This window comes from Lissotriton vulgaris, chromosome 7 (assembly GCF_964263255.1).
Source record: "Lissotriton vulgaris chromosome 7, aLisVul1.2, whole genome shotgun sequence".
NCBI classification, from domain to species: Eukaryota; Metazoa; Chordata; class Amphibia; order Caudata; family Salamandridae; genus Lissotriton; species Lissotriton vulgaris.
Genome location: NC_141695.1, coordinates 63,696,928 through 63,723,895, shown reverse-complemented (window position 1 = coordinate 63,723,895; position 26,968 = coordinate 63,696,928). Strand labels below are relative to the sequence as shown.

Here is a 26,968-nt window from a genome sequence, read left to right as displayed (position 1 = left end):
CTGAGCCACTAGCTCTATTCCTGACAAGTTTCTCAGACGATAGACCCATAGGTTTTTTAGGTTGTTTGCATAATGAATTTAGACAAAGAAGCTGTGGTATAGAACCTTCACCAGACTCACACAAATTCACGGTCAGTACATTAACATGTTAGTTGCTTTATGCTAATAATATCAGTTTCTTTCCCTCAAAACCCATAATATTCAACAACACCAGCCAAAGCATTATCTTCTATTCAGAAACTGATCATAGAATGAATAATTCATCAAGGATATGTTAACCATCACTATAGATAAAGAGTCCAAAGTTCAATAAAACATGAAGTACATTACATTTTGCTTCTGAGTTTTTATAATTTATTTGGGGATTGGGTGGGTAATTTTAATGAAACTTTTTATACATTTAGATAAACATATAGCCAATTAAATATGCATATTTTCTGGTCCACAATAGTTATAACTTTCGCAAATGTGACACCTATAGCATTTGTAATGCAACATGTTTTGTATTTACGTGACTTAGATGTATTGATATTACAAATTACAATGGCTTTTAATTTTTTTAAATAATTAATACTTAAATAAAAGTGATTTTAATTTATAATGGCAATAGCTTAAAATTTTGTAAATAACTTTTGTGAAGATTATGTTCAGTGTATTTTATTGTGACGAAAATCCAAGAACAGAAGTGAAATATTAACATCTTTTTGTGACATTTGTAATAAAGCTTGTAACATTGAGCGAACATATTTGAACCAGTTGTTGTTGAATGGTTGCGCAGGTTGATGCTGGGGTAGCGCTTAGTGGTGCTGTGGTGGTGCTGAGTGGTGCTGTGGTGATGCTGAGTGGTGCTGTGGTGGTGCTGAGTGATGCTGTGGTGGTGCTGAGTGATGCTATGGTGGTGCTGAGTAGTGCAGTGGTGGTGCTGAGTGATAATGTGGTGGTGCTGAGAGGTGCTGTGGTGATGCTGAGTGATGCTGTGGTGGTGTTGAGTGATGCTGTGGTGGTGCTGAGTGGTGCTGTGGTACTGAGTGATAATGTGGTGGCACTGAGTGATGCTGTGGTGGCGCTGAATGGTACTGTGGTGGTGCTGAGTGGTGCTGTGGTGGTTCTGAGTGATGCTGTGGTGGTGCTGAGTGGTGCTGTGGTGGTACTGAGTGATGCTGTGGTGGTACTGAGTGGTGCTGTGGTGGTGCTGAGTGATAATGTGTTGGTGCTGAGTGATAATGTGGTGGTGCTGAGTGATGCTGGGTTAGCGCTGAGCGATGATGTGGTGATACACCGGGCAGAAAGGCACAAAAAGCAGTCTAACAAAGGGCATAAGGGCAGAAAAACAAGGGAAAAACAAGTCTAACAGAGGGCAGAAGGGCACAAAAAACAGTCTAAAAGAGGACAGAAGGGCAGAAAAACAAGGGAAAAACGAGTCTAACAGAGGGCAGAAGGGCACAAAAAACGAGTCTAACAGGGGGCAGAAAGGCACGAAAACTAGCCCGGGACCAGGGTTCAATACCCCGCCTCGGCGGGTCTTGGGCTCAAAATTCCACGGACCTGATAATTCTCGCCTCGGTGCCTATTCCAATCATGGAGTCCCACTCTGCAACTCTGGGCAATAGCTTGCTTAATCTCCACAACGGCCCCCACAAGGCTAAGGATGCCTGGCCTCCACCATGCGGGTGTCCAGGAGTGGACGCCTCACAGGGAAAGCCAGGATGGGTTCCACAGCGGTATTCGTACAAGCGCCTTGAGACCCTTGCGGATGAGTAGTGCGCTATACAAGTATCAATTTACAATTTATCAATTTTTATCAATTTACAAGGGCAGAAAAACAAGGGAAAAATGAGTAACAGGGTGCAAAAGGGCACAAAAAGCGAGTCTAACAGGGGTCAGAAGGGCAGAAAAACAAGGGAAAAACGAGTCTAACAGAGGGCAGAAGGGCAGAAAAACAAGTGAAAAACGAGTCTAACAGAGGGCAGAAGGGCACAAAAAACGAGTCTAATAGGGGGCAGAATGAATCCCGCCCTGCATGTTTGTCCACGAAGATGCCACCGTTTTGTGCAATACCTCTACTCAACTGGAGTACTTTCTACTGTCTAATCAGTAAGTGCTCCCTCGTTGGCTAAATGTATAGGGGCAGATTTACAGTAACTGGCGCATCCCCATGGATGCACCAGTTATTGTGCGCCGCAGCTCCACCACCCATGGTCCGCCGCATTTACAATGCTGTGCACCATGTGGCAAAAACGGCACAGATGCATCACGCATCTGTGCCGTAAAACCAACGCATTGCTGGAGCTGCGTCGCAAGCGCGACGCAGCTCCAGCAATGCTCTGGGGGGGTCCTATCTCCCCAATGGTGCGCAAAGCCTTGCGCCTGATTCAAGCAGTCACAGGGTTTTGACGCAGCATTGGCCTATAGTGAATGAGTGAAATCTTGTAGATTTAACTCAGCCACTTTCAGGAGGCGTTCCTGCACAGGAACGACCTCCCCTGCGCCGTAACGCCTCCTGAAGTCGTAGGGCTTTACAACGTGACACATCTCTCAGATGCATCACGTTGTTAATACCCAGCACCATGACGCATCTTTTGTTCTGCCGCTGTGTCACAAAAGTGACGCAACTGCGGCGCAAAAGAGGCGCTAGCGGCTTGTAAATCTGTCCCATAGTGCTTTTACTACACTGTAGCTGCGTAAAGGGCCAGAAGATGTGTTTCCAGTGACCAAGTGTGCCTGTGCCTGTATTACAGGCACACATCGTCACTGGAGACACGTCTTCTGGCCCTTTACGCAGCTGCAGTGTAGTAAAAGCACTATACATTTACCTAATGAGGGAGCACTTCGTGAAAAAAATCCACAATTTCGCGAGAAAATTTGCGAACTTGCAGATTTATTTGCGATTTCGCAGGGAAATCTGCGAATCCGCGAATTCGCAAATTTCGCCCATGCTTACAAATGAGCAACAGGTTTCAAATAAAAACTTCGTCACTTCATACAGCAGACTTCAGATCCACCCCTCACTGTTACTGTCCACTTCATGGCAATGCTCAGAAACTCTAGTCAGCAGCTCCATGTTAACAAAAGTATCACACAGTCCTCACTCTCCATCTGGGCCAAGCTAGGACAAGTCAGAATATTCAAAATGGATCACAAGGTTTTCCAATATTTAGCCTGATGCATAACATTTTTGACCACGCTTGTGTAAGAAACATTACACATAAACAGGATGTTAATGAAAGTTTACGGGCATAAACATAATGGCCAATCTTTACACAATTGGGCTAGTAGTACTCCATTCACGTAATATAGATATACAACAGTACTGATTTCTACTTTAAAAAAGGATTCTGGAGATTGACTGGGACCATGAGATGGCGCCAGTGTGAGCAACCCTCCTTCCAGTAGCCATGCCACACATGTGAACCTTGGCAGTCGGGGTCCGACTAGCTGACCTGCGACAGACTCACAGCCTCTTTCCTTCTGGCAGATGATCATGTCTGCCCAACAGAACTAGAGCTCCAGGCGCCAGGTGCTTTATTTCATGCTCCGAGCAGCAGAAACTTACGAGCCAGAACCCGGGTCTCCGTTTCACTCCGTCTTACTTGCTACCCTGGGAGCACAGTAAGCAAGGGACGGACGGCTGCGACTACGGCTGACTGGGTCACGGCGTGCCTCAGGCGGTTGCTCAGTGGTAATAGTACTGGCATGGAGGTGCCTGTAACAACATGCTGGAGAGAGTGCAGCATGACTACCCGGGGCAGAAGACCTACAAATTGAAAGCAGCGGCATACCATGAGGAAACCTAGAAAGATAATTCGGAGAGAACGACAGAGAAAATGGACCCTCCTCCCAAAGTTAAACGGGATGCAGGGAACAGTAAAAAAAATATGCGGAGGCCAGGAGGAACAAACTTGATAAAGAGAATGCAGCCGGAGGTGCAGGGCTATCACCATCCATTGGCAAACACATTTCTGTCGTTAAGGTGCCATTTAATTTTTCCTCTACCTCTATAGACCTAAGCTCACCCGCCGGTTATAACTCTGATAAACCAAAGCTGACTAGCCAGATGATTGCAGAGCAAGGGGCCACAAAACTGTACGCTTCAACCTTGCGGGTAGTTTGGGACAATACTGGTGAGGGAACCATCGCAAATGAATCAAAGCTGGTTCTGGAACCTACTACTTGGGCCCTTGATACTAACACAGCTACTCCTGACAGCAAAAACGCAGAAAAGACTCCCTGCGTGGATAGGGGCTCTGAGACCAGTAACCCCTTGGAAGAGAATAGCAACCCCAGACCCACAGACCCCAGATTTAGTGGTCGAAAACTTTTTCTCTGTCTCACATGGGTCTATGTCTGGAACAGAAAATGCCCTTCTCAGCTCTACAGAAAGCAGTACAGAAAGCAGTAGATCAGAAGACAATGAATCTGATACCCCAACTAGAACCGTTCAACAAAAACAAAGGCTAGAAGTAAAAGACGTAGCCAGTTTAAGTGGTACTAGTCTGATTCATACTGGTCACTTCCCTTGGGGGCCCCCAATCTTCAACCTGAGGAGTGCCCACAGCTAACCATCGGAAGTCTGACCGAGCCTTCTCTGACCTCTATCTTTGACTTTATCAAACAGTTCCAAGAAGAAGTAAGATCTGACAGTCTTGCCGCTAAAGGAGCTTCATTTATTTTCTATTGAATTTCCAGTTGCTCTTCAAAACACTGTTATTCTCATTAAAGATTTGAGGTTTCTCACTCAAAAATTATCCACCTGTGTTAAAGAAACTACTGCTTGAGTTAAGAATACTGGTGGTCATGTTCAGATTTGGATTTTTGCAATCAAACATTCTTGGAACGGTCCGTTCTGGTAAGAAATTAAAATGTTGCTTGCTTTAAAAAATTACCTGGATGAGAAATCATGCTTTAAATTTATCTCCAGAATTGTGTGATGTAATCTTGGTAATTTCAGGCACATTTTTTAACATTAAATTACCAGACTGACTCTTCTGGCATTATTAAAATTTAATTCAGGACTCGTCACAATCCCCCTTGGCTGAAGGCCTTCACCCTGCATATTGACATATAAGCAAGAGTTCATTGGACATGGGACTTCTCTGGTTCAACAGACAAGGGTTGACAAATTTCAGATTTCCTTCACATCACCTATTGTCTGTACTTCACATTTCTCTCATTCAATGAAACATTATTTTGTCTGCTCCCAAAGTACCACTGTGAGTCCATCACCACATAGACTCCTTCAACCTTTTAACAATACATCAATGACAAGTCAGATTTTTTAATTGATAGTAAAAAAAACAGGGTGCAGAAAGAGCTAAATTTATATGGCAACAGGTAGCAGGATTCAAAAGATAAACTCACAATTTGCATCAGTCAAATTTTACAGACATTTATAGAACATTAATTTACCTTGAAATGCTTCAGTGACTTCCTGCCTAGGCCAACCAACAAAACACCCCTGATCCACAACTCAGAGCGAAAAAGGAAGGCAGGGGATCATAGAGAAGAGCTGGTGCAAGAAAGTCATCCGAACCCTTAGGGAGACCACAATGATGACACCCATCCAAGTAGCTGAAGGTGCTCTTGATGTAATCTTCTGTGTGGTGGCACTGATGGGAAACTCTTTCATTGTCACCATGAATGTTAGTGACTGGATTAAGATCGACAAAGATATAGGCATCAGTAATGTCCTCATGACCATCCTGGGAGTCCACAACATTTGTCTTCAGTGCATGTTTGTGCTTCTTCAATGTACTAATTTCTTCATAGAATTCTTTGTGAATATGAAAGGAGTTGTTCATGCTTTGCTCACCACCTATTCCTGCTTGCAAAGCTCCAGCCTCTGGGTCGCCGCATGGCTCTGTGTCTATTACTGCATCATGATTGTCAAATGGAGCCACCCCTTTTACATCTGGTTAAGGATGAGATACTCAAAGGTTGTGCCCTGGCTCCTTTGTTGCTCACTGTTGGTTTCATTGACAAACATCACTCGTACAGGCTGCTATCTCAGTGAGAAGGACATCGCCAACCAAATGTCTTGGGTTTTGAATGACACATGTTTCAGAATCTCCAGTAACGCCACCACGACTGTCTCATTACTAGGAAGTGGGTGCTACATGGTCTTTATAATCTCTGCACTTGTTGCTTTTGTGGCCTTTGCCATCTTCTCTTTTTCTGCTGGGGCGATCATTACTTCTCTCTACAGACACTTAAGGCGGATGTCACAGAGTGGAGACAGCTTTCGGAACCCGCGTCTCAACGCTCACCTGGGAGCTATGAAGACCGTGACCATGCTTCTGATCCTCTATGTCTCAAATTACCTTGTATATTGTCTCATTGTTTTAAGAGTTTTCACATATAGCAGCATAGTGTTTATAACATGTAGGCTTGTGTCCTCTGCCTTCCCTGCCATGAGCTCCAGCATCCTCATCCATGGCAACCCCAGCCTGAAGAAGACACTGGGCCAGATCCTTCGCAAGACCTGCTGCAGGAGAGAGGCACTTGTGTTGCCCTCATAAGCCTGGCATAATTTGTGCTCTGAATTTCACAAGAGTAGCACTGCTGCACATCATTCATCTGTGCAAGTAAATCAGTTACTTTCCTCTGGAGAACAGATTACTAGAACATAAAAGTAGTCAAACAACACAGCTGGGAAAAAGTGAGCAGCAAAATCTAAACACGTGAGAAATTCCAAATATACCAACAAAGTCAGATATTCATGGAAGCCTAAAAGCAACTGCCAACTGTTTCTTATGACCAGAAATCTACAATATCAAACCAGAGGCGTTCAGTTCTTGATCAATTCAGCTGTAATGGTCAAGCCTGCATCCATACTGAGAAGTAAACATCATTTCGGGACAAATTTTGTAAACCATGAGCAGTCAATTGTAATATTCATGCACCTGTGGCTTTCCATCTGTCTGTACTAGAAATTAAGGAAGCTAGCAACTTCGATTCACGAGTCACACTGAGCTCAATAACTGGTATCACACCTCAAAATGTAGAACAGGATTATTAAAGATTGTTCTTCAATGTTTCTGCCCACCTAATTAGTGCACAATATTTACATTGTTTGTGCTACAGATATCTTTTCTAACTCTTAGTACCAGGAAATGTAAAAAGTTCCCCTTGCAAATTGAACTTGATGATGCAGAACTTCCACCAGAATGGAAGAAACTTCAGGGCAGATGTAGTAGGTTTTCATTCCAAACAATGCAGCAGCAAACGTTGCTGAGCTGCATTGCACGTAAGAGAGAGAGCATAACAGAGCCATATTTGTTTGAGACAGCCTGGTGGACATTTCACACTGAATTTGTACAACTGCTATGGATTCATGTAGAAAACATTTATATCTCTTTTTTCTTTCCAGACATATTAAGACCAGAGGTACAAAAATGCAATATAGCATTTCCTAAATAGTGACTCTATAGGAATCGCTATTTAGGAAATGCAAACTGGTTTGTTTGAAATTTCTGATTGTCTAATGGCGATTCCTACAAAGTAGGAATAGCTTATAGGAATTCACAATTAGGAAATCCCATGCCTTGCACACCAATGGGCCAGTTTTGTATTTCCAAAATAGTTATTTCCTATTAGGAAATTGCTCTTTTGTAAATTCTACACCAAGGATGCCTGTGGTCAAATATATGACGTTGCAATGCATGTGTTCACAACGCATGCCTTTACAACTCGGTTAATACACCGACCGCGTTGTTACCACACAAGCCATTACATCACAAGTTGGTTCAATGACTTGCTGTAGGGTGCACGCAGGACTTAAGAATAATATTAACCCGGTCCGGGCTCTACCTACCAGGTGCTACGAACGACCATTGGCCGTCGCGGCCCCACCCGTTTCTTCGAACGTTCCGCACTGGCGCGCACGTTCGAAACAATTAACATATACATTACTATTCCTATTCCAGTTTGTGCAACAGCAGGGAAGGTGTTGGATGTAAAATCCAAAACATTCTCTGGTGTTGCACGCCCCCTACACCAAGACGTTGACACAACTTGCGATGTAATGGCACGCGTGGTAACAGCGCGGTCATTGTAACAACCGCGTTGTGAAGCCATGCATTAAGGAAACAGTGTTGTAAATGCTGCTTCCCCATGTGCTCATTAAGCCCTCAATAATGCACCACAAAAATAGTTGTGCACATGTAGAGCACAAATATGCCCTTGGTGCAAGTGTGGTGTCTATTCCACTTTTCAGAAAGTGTCTTGGAGTGCTTCCTTAAAATTGCACATTGTTACCATCGACTGTGAGTTGATGGTAATTCCATTTCCTAAATTCTCAGTTTGTATTTAGGAAATTCTTTCTTACATGTGCCAGGAAATCACAAGTAGGAAATCCCTATTTGCGGTTTCCTATTTAGGAAATTGCAAAATCAGATTTCTACTGAGTAGAAATCACATTTTGCGAAATCACATTTTTCAATTTCCTAAAGACATTTATACATATTGAAAGACTGTTTTGCATTTCTTTATTCCCAAAATTTTAATTCGTCCCATTAAGAAATGCAAAAGGCCTTTCTACATCTGGCCCTAAGCCTGCTTATTTCCCTTTTTTCTATCAATGACTATCCCTATAAGATTGTCAGACAATTTTATAATCTTTGATAATAGGAGTATGGAGAATGGATTGTATCAATTTTGCAATATGGTACAATAATAATATTAGAATTAAAAATGGATTGCTTTTTTGGAAAATGGGAAGAGAAAAAAGTCTTTTGGAGTTCATGAGTTATTGGGAAGTGATTATGTACCCCTTTTCCAGAGTTTCAGAAAGCTGTTACCAGATGAAAGGATATGCTCCTTAATACCTAATGCTATTTCTGATTCCCTCTCCACTATCTCAAACATTGATGAGGCTCATCAAGATGACAAAAATATACAAAAAATATTACTCTCTCATTTGAACTCCTCACTACTCTACAAATGAGTACATCAACCTGTTACAGCTCGAAAAAAGTAAAAACAGAGTTAATTTGGTAAAAATACTTTCATCTGGGTTGACCTGTAGATCTTTGGAATTTGATTTGGACAAAAATACACAAGTTATCTCATGCTTCAAACACTACTCATCATTATATTTGATATGCAATTGTTTATTAATTACTTGTTGCAATAACAAAAATAAATACTGATGCTCATAATAATGTTTGGTCTTGTACTAAACCATTAAGTGATTTAATTCATATGTTATGTGTGTTTCTTCATACACGTGATTTCTGGGTATGGAAATAAATTCAGCATATGTGTCAATATTCCTTTTGCATTTCCCCATATTTTCTTAGGAAGCCTAGCTGTTGATTAAATAATTTACGAAAGCAGTCGTTTTTTGGCAGATAACTGCAAATTGGAAAGATGCTATTAATGTCAATTTAAAGTCATAGTGGTATGTGGTATGTTTCAATCGCAGGCTGGATATAACATGTGTAATATCTATATTGCTTGTTATAAAAATAGAAAATTGATGGTTTCCAGATACGATGTTTCTCAACAAATATAGCTCTTTGGCATAAAAACAAAACATTACCTCTCATCAAGTTGATAAACCTGCTTGACTTGTTCTTAAGTTTCTTCCTCTTTTGATAATGAGCTTTCTTGCAATTCATGTTTTTTTACCATTACCTGAAAAACAAAATGTAATCATACAGTTTTCTATTCCCTACCAATTTCTTCCCTCCATTCTCCATTCTCTTCCCTTAACATTTCGTTTATTTCTTAAATGTACTTTATATTTATTGATATATTACAAGATTGCATTTCATATTTTTGCATTTGAAAACTGTAGACACAGTATATGTATAACGTTCAATCTCTGTTGCCTGTAATAGTTGACGCCCTAATAGTATAACTATCATTCAGAACAATGCATTATAAATATTCAATAAAGCCTTTCAAAACATAAAAAATAGCATATCTATTAATTAATGGTAATTTTTGGCTGCCTTGTGCGAATACACACACCTTGAACTATGGCGCAACGGTTTGAGCATGCTGTCAAGCATAGGAATGTGTGCTGTACAGTACGCCCACATGAGTTCTTTTTTTAAAAAGTTTTTAGTTATTATTTACCAACAGATACAATAGGCATCTATCATTCCTTGTTTACCTGAAGGGTTGGATAGATCAGATAGAAGTAGTATAACAAATGCAGTGTCTTCATACATTGTAAATATCATGCTGTATTTGTCAGTCCAGCATAGCTTATGACATCCTAGTGTCCATTTGGCCATTCAGGGCCGCTCAGGTAATCATGCCGGGCACAACCCATTCTGCATTATGGGAGTCCATAGAACTTTCATGAAAAAGAAAAAAATTATGAAAAAGGAACAAAAAAGAACAGAAATAGAGGAGCAAAGAGAGGGAGGTAAAGGGGGGGGTCTCTTGGCCGTATAATATGAAGCAATCAGCATACCATAGTGCAACAGTTTGAGCGTGAAGTCAAGCATAGGTTTCATACTGGAAGGATTTCCTTCCAGTACAAAGTACTATATTTTTACCCTGCTTTGCACTTTACCCACTTTCAAATGTGTGCTGTACAGTTCAGTACACATGTAAAGTTGAAAATGTTTTGAGAAAAGAAAACTTTTCTCAAACTGCACTCCTGTCAAAATGCAAAAATTGAGAAGATTTATTTTCTGGCACAAAGTCCTGCTCACCTTGTTTAGTAGATAGTACTATGCTTCATAATCCATGGCTGGTTGCACTGGAATGCACAGGAAAAACCCAGGGAACACACCCTTGAGGCAAAGGAGCACAAAAAGCTACTAAGGGCCTCATTATGATGCAGTTCGGACAAGTGCCAACCAGCATCGTTTCTGAAAACTGGACTGCACGACAAGGCGTTGGAGGTCCTGCTTTCCTAATCATGATTCAATCGCCTTTACATCGATCGTAAAGTGTATTTTTCCTATTGCGACTTGTGCTGCTGGTCACAACACAAGTCGCAATTGCAAAACTATGTGGCGCTCAATGCATGGATGATTCGGGGGGGTACCATAGGTGCATGCCAGGGCCCATAGCAGAGGCCCAGAGGGGCCTGGACCCTGCTAGTGACCCCTAAAATCCCTTTCTTTCTACATTTCTATGGCGGTTGGACCGCATAGAAATCCATCCTCCACTATGAGTTTTGAAGAATTTCGGGAGAGTTAACTAGTAAAAATTGCAGAACAAGTGCTCTGGCATGACTTTATATGTTACCACATGGGACTGTCTTCCACTAAATCTAACATACCTCAAACTGTTGCACCCTCTAACTGAGGAGGCACCACAGATGTGAACTGGTGTGAAGATATTGTGGAGCTATTCAGGCATTCAGCGAATCAGTACCAGACCTAACGTTGGCAGTGCCATGTTGCAGGGATTCCACGGAGTCACAGAACTATGCTTGGGATCATGGAACCTTAGTAGGCCGGGACTGAGTCATCCTACCACCTGAGTTCCCAATAAGCCCGGGGTCCGAATAGCTAAAGTGTCTCACTCGACTACTCACTCACACAGGATCAAGTGATTAGACACCCCAGAAGACAACACTCCAGACCCTCTGAGGAATTGCGGTTACAGGACACACCCTTTTGCTAGTACTCTCATACCAGTCCACAACAAGACCTACAAACACACATAAGAATAATAAAAAAAATGTATTTTAACTATGATGTCCTAGTATGCGGAATATGTGCCACAACAAGTAGAAAAATGCCTAACACAAGTATGGTTAGCTTATCAAGTAGTCCGTAAATCATAAAAGGGGCTGTCATGGTATATGACAGCGTAACCTAACCTCCCTGCCTTTATACAGAAACGCAATGATTATATATCAGAAGGTCTCTGAGTGTTTGTTGCAGACCCCATACCTCAGTCTGTAAATGGAAGATCTACATCACAGGCGCTGTCATGCTCCCTTCTCTGGAAAGATCCCTCTCCAACTGTGTGTTACCCACCCGTGTATACCCATAAGACCAAAGTACATGTTCCCAAACAACAGCTGCATCTGCGTGTTTTGTCTAGGTGCTAGGGCCTGACCAGAACAGAATACCAAGGGGTGTTGATGTTCGATCTTGTCTGTAGTGTTCAGACTAAATCCCAGGAAAGAGAAGAAAGCAAAAACAACAGCATGTTCTGTGTCAAAGTTGCAGTGTGGCACTAAGCAAAAATATGTTTGTCTAATAACATGCTAACATAGGGAAAACGACTAAGCAGGGGCATAAAATCCATTCCGCTCGCTCGCGGATTTTGCGAATTTTTGGTAAATTCGCAATCCGCGAACTCTCGCGAATTTGCCGAAAATCGGCAAATTCGCACACGGCGGATTTTTTTGCTTGGTGATACAATATTGCTGCGCGCGGCGTTCACTTACTGTCATTCAGCGTTTGCCGAGTTGTTTTTCTCAATATTTTGCAAGTGCTGCGCCATTTTGGATCTTGCTGCGGGATCCCGCGGGAGTTTGCGACCGCGATTACGTCATTGCGGCTTGCCACCTTGCACAGCGAGAGTTTGTCAACGCGAGTACGCCGTGATCACGTATCGCGGGAGTTCGCAATTGTGAACACGTAGATGCGGCGGGCAGCAACAATCTCGCACTCACAAAATTACAAAATTTGCAATTCTGCACAAGAAATGCACCAGCAAGCAGCATAAACCTTCTAAAAATGATGATTTTTATCAGAATAACTCCTCAGGTTGACATTTGCCTGCACTTTTTTTTGCAAGGAGTCCATTTTGGGGGAGGGGGTGGGAGGAAGGAAGTGCCCCACAGTCTCCAACTTCCTGTTCCTGTCCAGCAGGCTCCTCCCAGTGCTTTCTTCATGTGCTGGTCACTTTCATTCGGATCTTGACCTGGAAGGATTACTTTTTGTTGATGCTGCTGGATATTTGGATTTGAGGCCTTTTTGACTTTCTTTGGATCACTTTTGGATTAGAAATTTCACAAGTAAGTTTGTTTGGGGCATTACAGTTGCTGCAACTACAATTTTGGAATTTTCGATTTTTGGGCTGTTGTTGGGGCCTTTTGCCCAGGGGTAGTGAGTGGTGCATGGACTGAGTCTTTCTGTGGGGTCTCTTTAATGTAAACATCATGGAGGGCATGGATGGCATGGGATTGTGCTGATTTTTGTGTGTTTTTCGATTTTCTTGGCTGCTGTTGGGGCCTTTTGCCCAGGGGTAGTGAGTGGTGCATGGGCTGAGTCTTTCTGTGGGGTCTCTTTAATGTAAACATCATGGAGGGCATGGATGGCATTGGATTGTGGTGATTTTTGTGTGTTTTTTGATTTTTTCGATCAATCAATCACAGCATTTGTATAGCGCGCCACTCACCCGGAAGGGTCTCAGGGCGCTTGGGGGAAGGGGTCCGCTACTGCTCGAACAGCCAGGTCTTGAGTTGTCTCCTGAAGGCGAGGTGGTCCTGGGTCAGCCGGAGGTGGATGGGGGGGAGTTCCATGTCTTGGCCACCAGGTAGGAGAAGGATCTGCCTCCGGCGGTGGCTCTTCGGATGCGTGGTACGGTTGCGAGGGCGAGGCTGGTAGACCATAGCTGGCGGGTGGGTGTGTAGAAGGTCAGGCGGTCGTTGAGGTACTTGGGGCCCAGGTCATAGAGAGACTTGTGTGCGTGGGTGAGGAGCCTGAAAGTGATCCTCTTGTTAACGGGGAGCCAGTGCAGGTCCCTCAGGTGGCCGGAGATGTGGCTGCGTCGGGGGATGTCCAGAATGAGTCGGGCAGAGGCGTTCTGGATGTGTTGGAGTCTTTTCTGTAGCTTGGCTGTGGTTCTGGCGTAGAGGGTGTTTCCGTAGTCCAGTCGGCTGGTGACGAGGGCCTGGGTGACTGTCTTCCTGGTTTCGGTCGGGATCCATCGGAAAATCTTGCGAAGCATGCGAAGGGTGTGAAAGCATGATGAGGATACAGCGTTGACTTGTCTGGTCATAGAGAGGGAGGAGTCCAGGATGAAGCCCAGGTTGCGTGTGTGGTCTGTTGGCTTGGGGGCGGTGCCCAGGGCTGGGGGCCACCAGGAGTCGTTCCAGGCGGAGGGTCATGGTCCCAGGATGAGGACTTCCGTCTTGTCTGACTTCCGTTTTTTGGGCTGTTGATGGGGACTGGCCATGTGGGTGGGGGCCATTTTGAGTGCTGGTACAGGAAGGCCCTGGCCATGTGCCTGGGGGAAAGGGGCCATTTTGAATGCAGGCAGTGTTCTCAGGCCTGCACCTATTTTGCCTAGCTTTCATCCATTATCCCCAGGGGTAGTGAGTGGTGCATGGGCCTAGTCTTTCTGTGGGTGTCTTGAATTTAAACATCATTGAGGGCACGGATGGCATGGGATTGTGCTGATTTTTCTGTGTTTTTCGATTTTTTGGGCTGCTGTTGGGGCCTTTTGCCCAGGGGTAGTGAGTGGTGCATGGGCCTAGTCTTTCTGTGGGGTGTCTTGAATTTAAACATCATTGAGGGCATGGATGGCATGGGATTGTGCTTATTTTTGTGTGTTTTTCGATTGTTTTGGCTGCTGTTGGGGCCTTTTGCCCAGGGCTAGTGATTGGTGCATGGACTGAGTCTTTCTGTGGGCTCTCCTTAATGTAAACATCATGGAGGGCATGGATGGCATTGGATTGTGGTGATTTTTGTGTGTTTTTTGATTTTTTGGGGTGTTGATGGGGACTGGCCATGTGGGTGGGGGCCATTTTGAGTGCTGGTACAGGCAGGCCCTGGCCATGTGCCTGGGGGCAAGGGGCCATTTTGAATGCAGGCAGTGTTCTCAGGCCTGCACCCATTTTGCCTAGCTTTCATCTATTATGCCCAGGGGTAGTGAGTGGTGCATGGGCCTAGTCTTTCCGTGGGGTGTCTTAAATTTAAACATCATTGAGGGCATGGATGGCATGGGATCGTGCTGATTTTTGTGTGTTTTTCAATTTTTTTGGCTGCTGTTGGGGCCTTTTGCCCAGGGCTAGTGAGTGGTGCATGGACTGAGTCTTTCTGTGGGATCTGTTTAATGTAAACATCATGGAGGGCATGAATGGCATTGGATTGTGCTGATTTTTCTGTGTTTTTCGATTTCTTTTGCTGCTGTTGGGGCCTTTTGCCCAGGGCTTGTGAGTGGTGCATGGGCCTAGTCTTTCTGTGGGGTATCTTGAATTTAAACATCATTGAGGGCATGGATGGCATGAGATTGTGCTGATTTTTCTGTGTTTTTCGATTTCTTTGGCTGCTGTTGGGGCCTTTTGCCCAGGGCTAGTGAGTGGTGCATGGGCCTAGTCTTTCTTTGGGGTGTCTTGAATTTAAACATCATTGAGGGCATGGATGGCATGGGATTGTGCTGATTTTTATGTGTTTTTTGACTTTTGGGGGTGTATAACTGAACTGATGTTCCTCTGTCTTCCATTGCTTTTAGGTGCACAAGACTCAAGAGAACCACCAGTGCCAGGAAAAAGTCCTGCAGCGGTGTGTGTGTGCAGCATAACGTCACGCAACGTCACATCTGGCCACAGACAACTCTGCAACTCGTGCAACTGCGGCCTGCGGTTCTGACCTCTGAAGAAGAAGGCCCCCAAAAACGTTCCCCATAGCTCCTCTAGCAAGAAAGTTGCCAGTAAGGAGCAGAAGAAGCAAGTTACCAAGGAGACTGGTGTGCCGCCAGCCACATTTTTTGGGAATAAAAAAAAAGTACGCCTGCAGCAGCAGCGGGATCTCCTGGGGACCAAGCTGGGAGCAGCACCCCGCTCCATTGGGCTCAGTGCCACCACCACCACGCCAAACTAAGTCCAAGCCCTTGAGTGCTGCAGAGGCAGCCAGTCTACTTGTTCAATCACCATCGGCGAGTGATGTTGGCTCATCGCAAGAAAGTAGCAGCAATGTCCCTCAATCAACACAGGTTGTTGTAACTCATCTGACGAGTGTTGAACAACCACAGCCGCAACAACAACCACATGTTCAAGTACAAGCCCAAGTACTTGTGGAAGGAGAGGCAGCGCAAGGAGATGCACAAGCAGAGGTGCATGGAGGGGCACAAGTGCCCACAATAGTTGTTCCTCCCGAAGTAGGGGCACATCAGGAAATCGACATTAAAGCCGAGGTATCATTTGAGGAAGCCACTCCTCCTGATCATTCATGTCTTCCACATTCCTAGCAAGGAAAAGATCAAGGATGGTGTCTACATCTTCTTGAAGCCCACCTCCTTCTGATGATACGGATCAAACTTGGGAACCACCACTGCCATCTGAGAGTGAGGCACACCATGATCTGACAGAGGTAGCTAAGCGTAAAAGGAAGGTCCCCGAAAGTCTCATAATTATGGAGTGTGATGATGATGCTGAACAAGAAGTGGCATATACTCCTGCTGATGAAGACTCTCACGACGACGACGCAATCATCATAGACGTCACTCCAGCCTCAGTGGGCATGCAGCAAACAGACATTTTGACCCTAGCCCGAAAAGCTGCTGACCGTGATGATGTTGTCGACGAGGAGGCAATGGGAACGCCACCATCATTGGAGTTAACTAGTACACCACCATCTACCGCTTCCATATTTCTTTCTCGCCAGAAGGGACCTCCATCCACCTCGACCTCAATTAGTGGTGGTGCAAGTGCACAACTTAGTAAAGTTCGGCAACACACATCCTCCACTTCATCTGGCATTAGCAGCATGACCACCACCAGTATCGCCTCCTCCGCCCCCACAGACATTTCAAGTCCGCAGTTTGGGACTTCTTTAGTGTTTGCCCAAAAAGGGAAAACATAGCCATTTGTAGCATTTGTAAGCTTGCAGTTAGTCGTGGTAAGTTTGGTACCAACTATGGTACCGGAGGCCAGAGAGGTCATCTTGAGAGACAGCACACTGTCCAATGGTTTGCGCACCTAAAGGAGATCAAGGAAGCCTGAATTGGAAGTCAACAAACTGTATACATTGATGTTTCATCTGATGATGACCAGGAGGAAGAAGCGTCAAACACTTCACTTACACCCAGTACCCCTGTCAGGAGCATGCCCCCTGTGAGCCACACTAAGAGTGTGGGAGAGAGTAAGACACCAATGCGAAAAAGTTCATCATCGAGTGTAACTGGGTCGAAGAAGTCATCATCATCCCCTTAAAATGGTCCAGCCCATCATTAGAACCATGTTGTTTTCAGAAGCGCCATTTGATCACAACTACCCACTGGCACGTCTGTATAACACTAAGCTGGCTAAAATGCTAGCTCTGGACCTTCTCCCTTTATCTTTTGTGGAAGGGTTGGTTTTCTAGAATTAGTGGCAAAGCTCAGCCCTAAATGGAAGGTTCCTAGCCGGTTCTATTTTGCCAGAGTTGCGGTTCCAGCACTACATGAAGATGTGCTGGAGGTGATTGGGGCAGCTTTGCAGAAGAGTGCTGTTCACACTATACATCTGACAACAGACATGTGGACCAGTGGTGCAGGCACTGATTACATGTGCATCACTGCACACTGGGTCTTTTTTTCAGGGGTTAAAGCAAAGCTAAACGCAGGTGTTGACCCGGACAACGTTTTTAAAGCTGCTCGGAAACATGCAACACTAGCCATGTTTGGCATGGAGATAAGTCATACAGGAGAAAACATTTTGGAGGAGTTTAACACAAAGGTCTTTCAATGGCTGTCCCCAAAAAAACGCAAGATTGGTTATGTTTCCACGGATAATGGCGCCAATGTAGTTAAGGCCATGGATCTGGGTAAATATTTCAGAGTGCCGTGTTTGGCGCACTGTATAAACCTGGTTGTTAAAAAATTCTTGAGTGAAGAAAGTCCAGTGTGCGACCACCTGCCGAAGAATGTGCAACCATTTCAGCCATTCTTTTAAGGCCCAGAAGCAGGGGTCTGCTACATGAACGTCGAATGCCAGTGAAAGCACTCATCCAGGAGGTGCCAACATGTTGGAACTCAACCTTCTACATGCTTGAGCGTCTGTATGAGCAGTTTACGGTACTCAATCAGTATTTCTTAACACTGGGTACAGCCCTGAAGGACCTGAGGCTAGATGCAGCGCAATGGGAGCTAGTTAAAAGCCTGACAGCCATGCTTCGTCCTTTTGAGGTCTTCAAGTGTGCAGTCAGCAGGGAGGACTGTAATTTGGGAAAAGCTATCCCATTGTTACGCATGCTAGAGCACCAACTGAAGGTGGTGTCTTCTATGTTTGAAAAAGATTTTAAAAAAGCAAAAAGCTTTTGTTTTGGCGGAGAAATTATTACAGCGCCTACTTGGCGATGAACATCTTCAAATGATCCACTCAGAACAGCATTACATTTGTGCTACTATTCTGGATCCACGCTACAAAAAGGCACTGGCAGGCAGAGCATTCTTTCCTCTTGGTGACGCAGAAGTTTCAAAGTACAAACGTTGGCTAGCTATGTCAGCCATGAGGTTTGAAAGAGAACGGCAGAAAATTGAAGGAAAAGGCAGTACATCAGCATCAGCAGGCCATCCCCAGTCAAAAGAATCCACTTCTGCACCTGTGGCTGTGGCAGAAGTGACCTCTCAGCCATTAAAGACACCGGCAACCAGATAATCTGCACCAGACACAACAGTAGCATTGGGTGAAGAAGATGATTGGCTAACTAAGCTTGGTTTGCTTCTCAAAAGGTCCCAGCAAAAAGTAAGCAAAGTGGAGGAACCGTGGAGAACCTTGAGTCGATGGTGCAGGACTATCTGAATGACTCAACAGAGGTCTATGTTAATGCTGAACCATTGGAGTATTGGCATGGGAAAAAAGAATTGTGGCCAGAGATCTCCAACCTGGCTATAAACTACTTGTCTTGCCCACTCGGAAGTGTGTCTTCTGAGCCTGTTTTCAGTGCTGCTGGTGGCATTGTAACTTGCAAAAGGACCCGCCTCTCACCAAAAAATGTGGAGAGGTTAACAATGATCAAGATGAATCAGCAACTCATACCACCAGATTACAAAGTATGAGAATACACGCCGGAAGACGAGGAGGACAGCAACTTAGATGAGGGAATTTCTTCTCTGTTAGGTGACCTACTCCCGCCTGAATTCGCAGAGTATGAGGACGAACTCTTATTCCCTGACACTGAGTCCTGAAAATGAGCCAATGAATCAGTAACTTTCTTTTTCGTCCTTATTCACTTTTATTCCTGTGTGTCTGTCTTTCTTTGTTTTGCACAGTTAATATAATTAAAACTTTAATCACCTAATCACAAAAACAAGCCAATCAGCAGAACTGTCTTCACTTATTTGCTTATTGATTTGAAGGTGCCACAGCTGCATTCCTCAGGTTCACAAGTTCACAAGAACATGCTCCTCTATCCTCCTCCTCCAGACTACTATTTCCCTCAAAGCAGAGGGCTGGATTACGCCCAATGAAAAAAGACTCTGCACTTGTGGGGGTGTTCTACTTCTTTGAGGGTGAGTTGACGGGTCTTGGGGCATTGCTGGGAAGGTCTAATACCGGATAAAACTGGTTTGGACAAAATCAGATTTGAAAACATTTTTGCCTTTTTGCTCACTATCATGTTTTCGGGGGCCTGTTTGGGGGGATTCCTGGTGTTTGTGGGTGGGGTTTGGGGTCTGGGAGCACTGCTGGTTATGGATACTTTTGATTGCAAGAGGTTTGAAGCAAATCCATGGTGGCAGAGGGGAGTTAGGGCCAAGCTGCAGAGCGCACGCGGAGTGATTTTGGAAATTGCCCTGAAAATGACAGTCCCCATTTTTGTACTTTTGCTTTTTGGCTGTTTGAGGGTCTTCTACTTGTTTTTGCCTGGGTTGACGACTCTGTGGCCATTGCAGGGAAGGTCTAATACCGGATAAAACTGGTTTGGACCAAATCGGAGGCGAATTATTTTTGCGTTTTTGCTGACTTGCTTGTCTTTGAGGTGCTCTTTGGGGGTGTTCAGGGTGTTTGTGGGTGGGTTTTGGGGTCTGGGAGCACTGCTGGCACAGTCTAATTTTGATTGCATTTGCTTTTTCAGGAAATCCATGGTAGAAAATAGGGAGTTATGACCTAGCTGCACAGTGCGTTTGGACAGAAGGCCGAAAAATATTGTAAGAGAGATTTTCCATTTTTGCTTTTTGGCTGTTTGGGGGTACTTTTTTGCGGGTGGGTTGGCGAGTCTTGGGGCATTGCTGGGAAGGTCTAATACCAGATAAAACTGGTTTGGAGAAAATCCATGCGGAAAAGCCTGTTGGCACTTTTTGTAACTTAGGGTTCGTTAGGGTTAGCACTAGCAGCAGGATTGCATGTGTTTCGGGGTGTTCTAGATTTTTGCAACTGAGTTCTGGGGTCTTAGAGCACTCGTGGGAATGTGTAATTTTTGGTTGCAAGTGATTTGATGAAAATCCATGGTGGAAATGGGGGGATTTGTCATAGTTAAAGAAAGCGTTTGCCACTTTTCTTAACTTAGGGCTCGTTAGGGTTAGCAGTATTTGTATTGCATGTGTTTAGGCGGGGGGCTGTTTGTGGGGGGATTTGCGAGTCTTGGAGCGATACTGGGTATGGATACTTTTTCTTGCTTGCAAGTGATTTGAATACAATCCACGGTGGGTAAGGGGGGATTTGGGCCTACTTTTACTTTCAAAGTACGTTTTGTCACCAGTGTTCTACTAGGCCTCGTTTTTTGAGATCTGATTGGGGGTCTTCTACATTTTTGAGACTGGATTTAGTAAGGGTCTGGGTGGGAGCACTACTGGGAAGGTCTAATTTTGTTCTAAAACACAGTTTACAGTACACCTAGCTTGAGGGGAAATATCCGCTAAATTAATTTGCCCATACTTTAAAAAATATTGTACTGTCTATTAGGAAACTCAAAGTGTGACTTGTTGCACTACACAGCGTATATACCTTATATTTATTTGTCAGTGGTGTTCTAATATCACTTCCTGTTTTTCCATCAATAATTACAGGTCGGGTTTCTGTCTGTGCAATGGGAAAAAAAGGATGAAGTCAGGCTTCACATTTGCGAGCCGCAATTCAGCATCCGCCAGGCAGGCAGTGGACAGGGTGTCTTCTGGTCACCAACATTGATGGATGGAGCGTCAGCTAGAATGGAGGAGTCCCGCTAATCAGAGGAATGGTTTGATGCATGCAACTTACCAAATTCAACAGGACAGCTACAACAACATACAGATACAGTATCCGTTCTTTTCTAATTATCTTTTAAGTAATGGTATTGCTGTGAACTTCTATGAGTGTGACTCTGCATTTGTTGGATCTCTGCTTCTAAATTCATCCCTACAGCCATTCTATAGGTTTTACTTCTGCTATTTTTTTAAACCTAATTTAATGTAAGGAGTGTTTCTCTGAGTGCAGAGATAGGCAAGTGAAAATGCTGCAGCCCTGTCCTGTCGCATAATGTCATTCACGGTTGTCGAAAGTGCTACTTACTTTTCAGTAACCATGCATGCAGTAGTGTATACACTTCCTTTATGTCACTTAAAAGATTTATTGTTAGCTTTGTACCCAAAGATTTCTTTATCTTCAAATATTGTCTGTCCATGCTGTGCTTTTTTTTCCTTCTCTCAACAAAACTTTCCCAAAATCCCCCATTCCCATCCATTTTCCAAACCCTAACCCTCTTCCCCCGGGCTATGTGGTTTTGAATGATGTGTGACTAAATGACAGCAATAATTCCACACACTTGCTGGGGAGGATAAGGTCATAGCAACAGGCTGGTGAAGGCTTCCGAGGATATATTCTATTCTTACTCAGCTTGACACTCAGTCACTATAGGCAAATGAAAGCAGATTTTTATGTGCGCCATCAACTTGATAGGTCATCAAGAACATCCTCCTCCTAGACGTGGCAAATTATTACGCTGCTGTGTCCTTCACCTTCGGTACTATTTCTTGTAGTAGTTGCCAATGTCAAAGAAATTCAACGCAAGTACTAGTTATACTTTCAATACTTTTCCATTTGTTAGGCTACATTGTGGCACTGTTCTAGTGTACTGTCACCTGCTATATTCTCTATTGTACCGTTATAATGCTACGGCAAGGACAAACAAGGTTTCATTTTCTTTTTTTTCAGATGCTGCAACTGCCACTGTTTAACACCACTAGTACCAACGCAATGATGACATTTCATCCGCTCAGTATTGCCAACCTTAATCGCCATTTGCCGTGCAGCCAGCCCTGTGCCTAGCCCTATTTCTAAACACAAATTACAGGTAAGATAAGCGTTTGGGGGAGGAAGTATAATGGGGTATTAGGAGAGACGAGAGACTGACGCTAGTACTAGTAAAGTCCTAGGACTATTGAATTCACTTACTCTGTGAGAGGCACTTAGTTTTGAAAACATTTGGATAATTAATTACACAACTTGAATCAAGATGCCACTTAAGTTTCACGAAAACAAACTTACTGTTAAACCTCCACCCACCAGCCTCAAAAGCAGTAAAAAAACATGTATGCTAAGATAAAGTTTAAAGTATATTTATATCCCTGCCAAAAATAATCTCCCACAAGACCCAACCCACCCAACTCCCTAACCCCAACGAATGTCCGTGAAAAGTCCAAAAAAGTGAAAAAACCCAACTCCCAATTCCAACCCCCCAGAAGTCTTTAAAAAAGGGGCAAGAGACAATCTCCTCCTACTGCTGGCTGCTGCTGTTGACTTTCCGGGCCAGGTAGGAATGCTCCTTGCGGAGGGTCTCGAGCAGGGTCTTCGTGTTGAGCAGCTCCTGCTCGAGGTAGGAAACCCTCAGGGAAAGGGAGTGCATCAGTTTTTTACAACTGCTGTGGGGGGCAGCTTATTTCTTTGCTGCTCGGCAGTGGCGGGTGGCTGTGGTACCCTGGCTCCGTACCGCTGGAGACCTGCTGCACTGACTGGGTGACCCAGGGAGCGCGGAGGAGGATGCAGCTGTGCTGGTAGATGTTATTGTAGACTGCGTGTCCCCCTCCTCCTGGGCCACCAGCCGCCAATATTCAGCGACAGTGGCCTCCAGCCTTCGTTGCCAGGCCCGTCTAGCCAGCTCCTTCCGGGTTGGTTTGGAAGGAGCATCTATATGAAGAAAGAAAGACATAGTCTGTAATCTATGCTCTTTAAGATTAACAGAAAATGATTCAGCAGAAAGCTGTGTCACTGTAGAACTAGCAACTTGAAATTGCAGTACATAACTATTGTGGCCAGTATCTATCTAACCTCCCACTTCTTCACCCTTGCTCTAACATTAGTGGGAGTTTAAGGAATCAATTCTACGAGCACTATGGACTCACTCCATTAGAGTCGACTATGACAGTACACCAGTCTTATTCTTCTTCTTCTCTCTTGTTTAGCACAATTGGTACGTTAACTTCTGCAAGCCAGCATAATGCCAGCGCAGTCAACTTGCACCCGAGAAAAACAGACGCCCGCCATGATGAGTGAGACAGACTTGCGTTACTGTACCAGTCCGGGACATGCAGGTGGTGTGCTCTTACTTTTCTATTACGGGTGGCAATGAGAATACTCTGTTACAAGGGCTACTGCTTAATTAATTTAACTTTCACCCTACAATGCCAATGAATACTAGAAAAGGAAAATTAAGAAGATAAATAATCTGATTATCTATCACTGCACATGGTATGTATTTGCTTACATATGGGATGACTTTAGGTGCTTTGCTTTTTATTGAGTGAACAGTGATACATCCACACATGAATGACCGAGTTCTACTAAACTTATTAACAGAGGTAGTGAGTGGCCATCATAATAGCCGGATATATGCTGTGCTTGCAATACAAACTACTGCTGCTATTCATGGTAGTATTCGGACAAAATTACAACTTCTTTTCCTTGCCTTTCCTACACTGGGACGGACGTGCAGGTGCGGTGTTACATGCTCTTCAAAGATACTGCAATATTAATTTTGTAAATGCCAACTTTTCATGCCATATCAGCAATGTTCCTCATTTGACTAATTAAGTTCACAAGGTAATTGGTCATTTTTTACCTCACAGGCTACTCAGTCCTTCATCATAGAATTTAAACCAACTGTTTGAAGAGCGTGCAATGTTTATTGTAGGTAATATAGTAAACATTTATAATCACATCAGATATTGCCGGAATAGTAAACCTTAGAGGCTCATTTGGGCACATGTGCACCACTTTGGACCATCACACAAGGAACCTTGTGCTCTCCGATTGAAGAGACCTGTCTCCTTCAAATATCAAGAGGGTTCCATGCTGATATCTCCTTAAGGATATCCTGACATTAAGTAATGTATCGTTCAGAGTGGGCATTGTTGCTCTATCAAGAACAATGAAAAGAGTGCTGTCACATGTACAACCACTATGTCATACTTGTGTGGTAAAAACCCTGATGTTCATTCTATGTTAAGTGATGGGAGCACCATTAGCCTAGAGGCACCCTACAAAACATCACATCAAGGACAGTTGTTTCAGAATGTAGTAGCATTACTGATAATAAGTATTTCTGGAAAATATCACATCACTCCCATCTTCTACTCATTGCACCAATGAACAATGCAAAGTGGAATACTTTTTCATGTCATGATAAATGCTGACAAAGTCATATTCGGTTCCACTTGAAATTAATCACAGCCAAGCTAACACAACATACACAAGGATGTGCCTTGTGGTAAACTTGCTCTGCCCTCCTTGGGTTACTCTAAATCAGTATGGTTAGGCATGGCGACAGAACCTTCTCAGTGGACAGAGTCAGAGCATGAAAAGCTCTCCAACAATACTTGCTTTCAAAAACTAGGACTAGATTTGCTAACCTTTCAGGCCATGAAGTACAGAAATGTGCTGCACTGCATGAAACAGAACCAGCAGAATTACCATATATCTACTATGATACGGCACAATTCTGCTCCCTCCTAATGCTGGTAAACTGTGTGCTATCTAGTGCCAGGAACCCTTGCACAATGGTGTAAGGATGCCTGCATGACAGACTGGATTGTTTTTGCTGGTGGGTTATCCAACATTAGCATTTGTTGTTATTTAACATTTTGGCTATTGTGTTCTACTTGTGACACCAAGCATTCACACACTAATGCATTATACATAAAATATACCATAGCATTATACAATCAAGGAAATAGAAGGAGTTATTCAATTTGGGTAGTAACATATCAGCTATTTAAGAAAGGTAGGCAACAATTCTGGTGTTATTGTTTCCATTATCCATGTGTAGGAAAGATGTAAATTTGTGCATATTAAATGGACATTACAACTAGATTGGCAGGTTGGAAGGCTCATTTGTATTTATTCATGTTTTAGAGATTAGTCTAACCCTAACACCTCTATATAATGCCTGTGAGCTGATATTAGCTCAACATTCTGCCCCCAAATATGGACTACATGATAAAAACATAACATAACACACTGGGTAGATTATGAGCTTTTACATCTGGGGCAGTCTTGGAGATGTTGGCAGATTTGTAATTAAATAACAGAAAAAATACATTTACTATAGAAGCACTATTAAAACAACGTTGTACAATGTATTCACGAGCAATACAGCAGCACTCGCAGAAAGTAATTTTTGGCATCTTCTACTACTTACGCCGCACATATAATTTTTTCTGTCTGTAGATATTGGAAACTGAAATAATCCACAATTACCTTACATATTTGGCAAATATTTATATCCAGATACATATTTTTAGGATTTCTATTATGAGCACATTTTTGAGGTTCTTTTGTTTCTGCTGAACTATGTCTCTGGCCGAGGTATAGTATATGTCAGGAGGCGAATCAGACAATGTTTAGAAAGGAAATATACTGTTAATGGCATTAGTTCCTAAGATCATGCAACATCCCACATTTGTAAACAAATCAGATTCCTTCCCATTCAAAACACATAACAAAAGGTCTCATTCAGCATCTTTGTCAGACTGATGTTCCAAGACCGAGAACTGTGGAGTTTGGGAGAGAAACCAAAGGATCAACGAGAAATGAAATGTTATATTGCCCATAGATAAGCCTTTTAGAAATATGGCACACTCTGCCAGGCACTCCAAGGTGCATCAAACACATGGCCTGGGGGGGAGGGTGCCTTGGGATCAGAAGCCTCTCCAAATCAGGCAACAAAATGAGGAATAAAAATCAAATAGTTAGCTTTCCCATTTCCTGTTACTATGCTCAAATTCTTAGTAGTTGACATTGTACATGATTCAGCATTATAGGGTTATTCCTGCGCTGTGCTGTGATTGACCACCAAGAGAAACTCTAGAGCAACCATGTTGTCAGCATTTTTTTTAATTGTTGATTTTGGAACAGGAATGGAAATGCAGCGGGAGAGTATTCAAATGAACCAGCACTAGATAGGAAATAGCTATCCCCCAAAATGTAATGGTACGTCCTCGGGTAATCAGTAACAAAGATCTATTCGAAGATTTTAGCTGTCTGGTGGGCCTGTAAATCTTCAATTTTTGTTGCAAGTACATGGGCTGGGACTGAAACAAAGGCCTTGTGGGTTAGACAACAGTTTACAAATTGCACATTTCTTTATTGGCAACCAGTGCGGAGTTTAAAGGATAGTAGCTGAGGGTAACCGGGCTGGCTTATTGAATATTAATCAGGCAGCAGTATTTTGCATCACCTGCAATTTTGCAACCAATGAAGTATGAGTGGCTGCTAAAAATGCATTGTCATAATCCAGGTGACTTATAATCAGCGCCTGGACTAACTTTTTCCTGGTAGTAGAAGACAGTCAAGGGAAAACCTTTTTTAGCAATTTGCTTGTGGCAAAGCACATGCGCATGTTATGTTGGCCTTCTCTCTCATAGATAACTCCCTGTCGATGTTTACTTCTACATTCTTCACTGAGAACGTAGGTCCACCAATCTGGTGACCACAATTCCCATGCTTTTCCAAATGATACAATCTCAGATTTGCCGCTATTTAACTGGAGGCAATTTGAAGTCATCCAGTTAGCGATTTGTCTCATACGATGGTTGAATCGCTGCTGCACCTAGTTTGACTCTGGTCCAAAAGAAATAAGCAACTGAGTGCCTTTGGCATATGTCACCATTTCCACTATGCATAACATAAGGCCAGAGGGGCCACATGTATGTT

At 43.6% G+C, this 26,968-nt stretch overlaps 1 protein-coding gene across 1 annotated transcript; it reads left to right on the top strand.

Moving 5' to 3' along the window:
• Nucleotides 1-5,546: 5,546 nt before the first annotated feature.
• On the top strand, nucleotides 5,547-6,515 carry LOC147700733 (taste receptor type 2 member 40-like). Its single transcript, XM_086929203.1, has one exon. The coding sequence runs from the start codon at nucleotides 5,547-5,549 to the stop codon at nucleotides 6,513-6,515; it is 969 nt and encodes a 322-aa protein (XP_086785329.1).
• The last annotated feature ends 20,453 nt before the right edge of the window (nucleotides 6,516-26,968 follow it).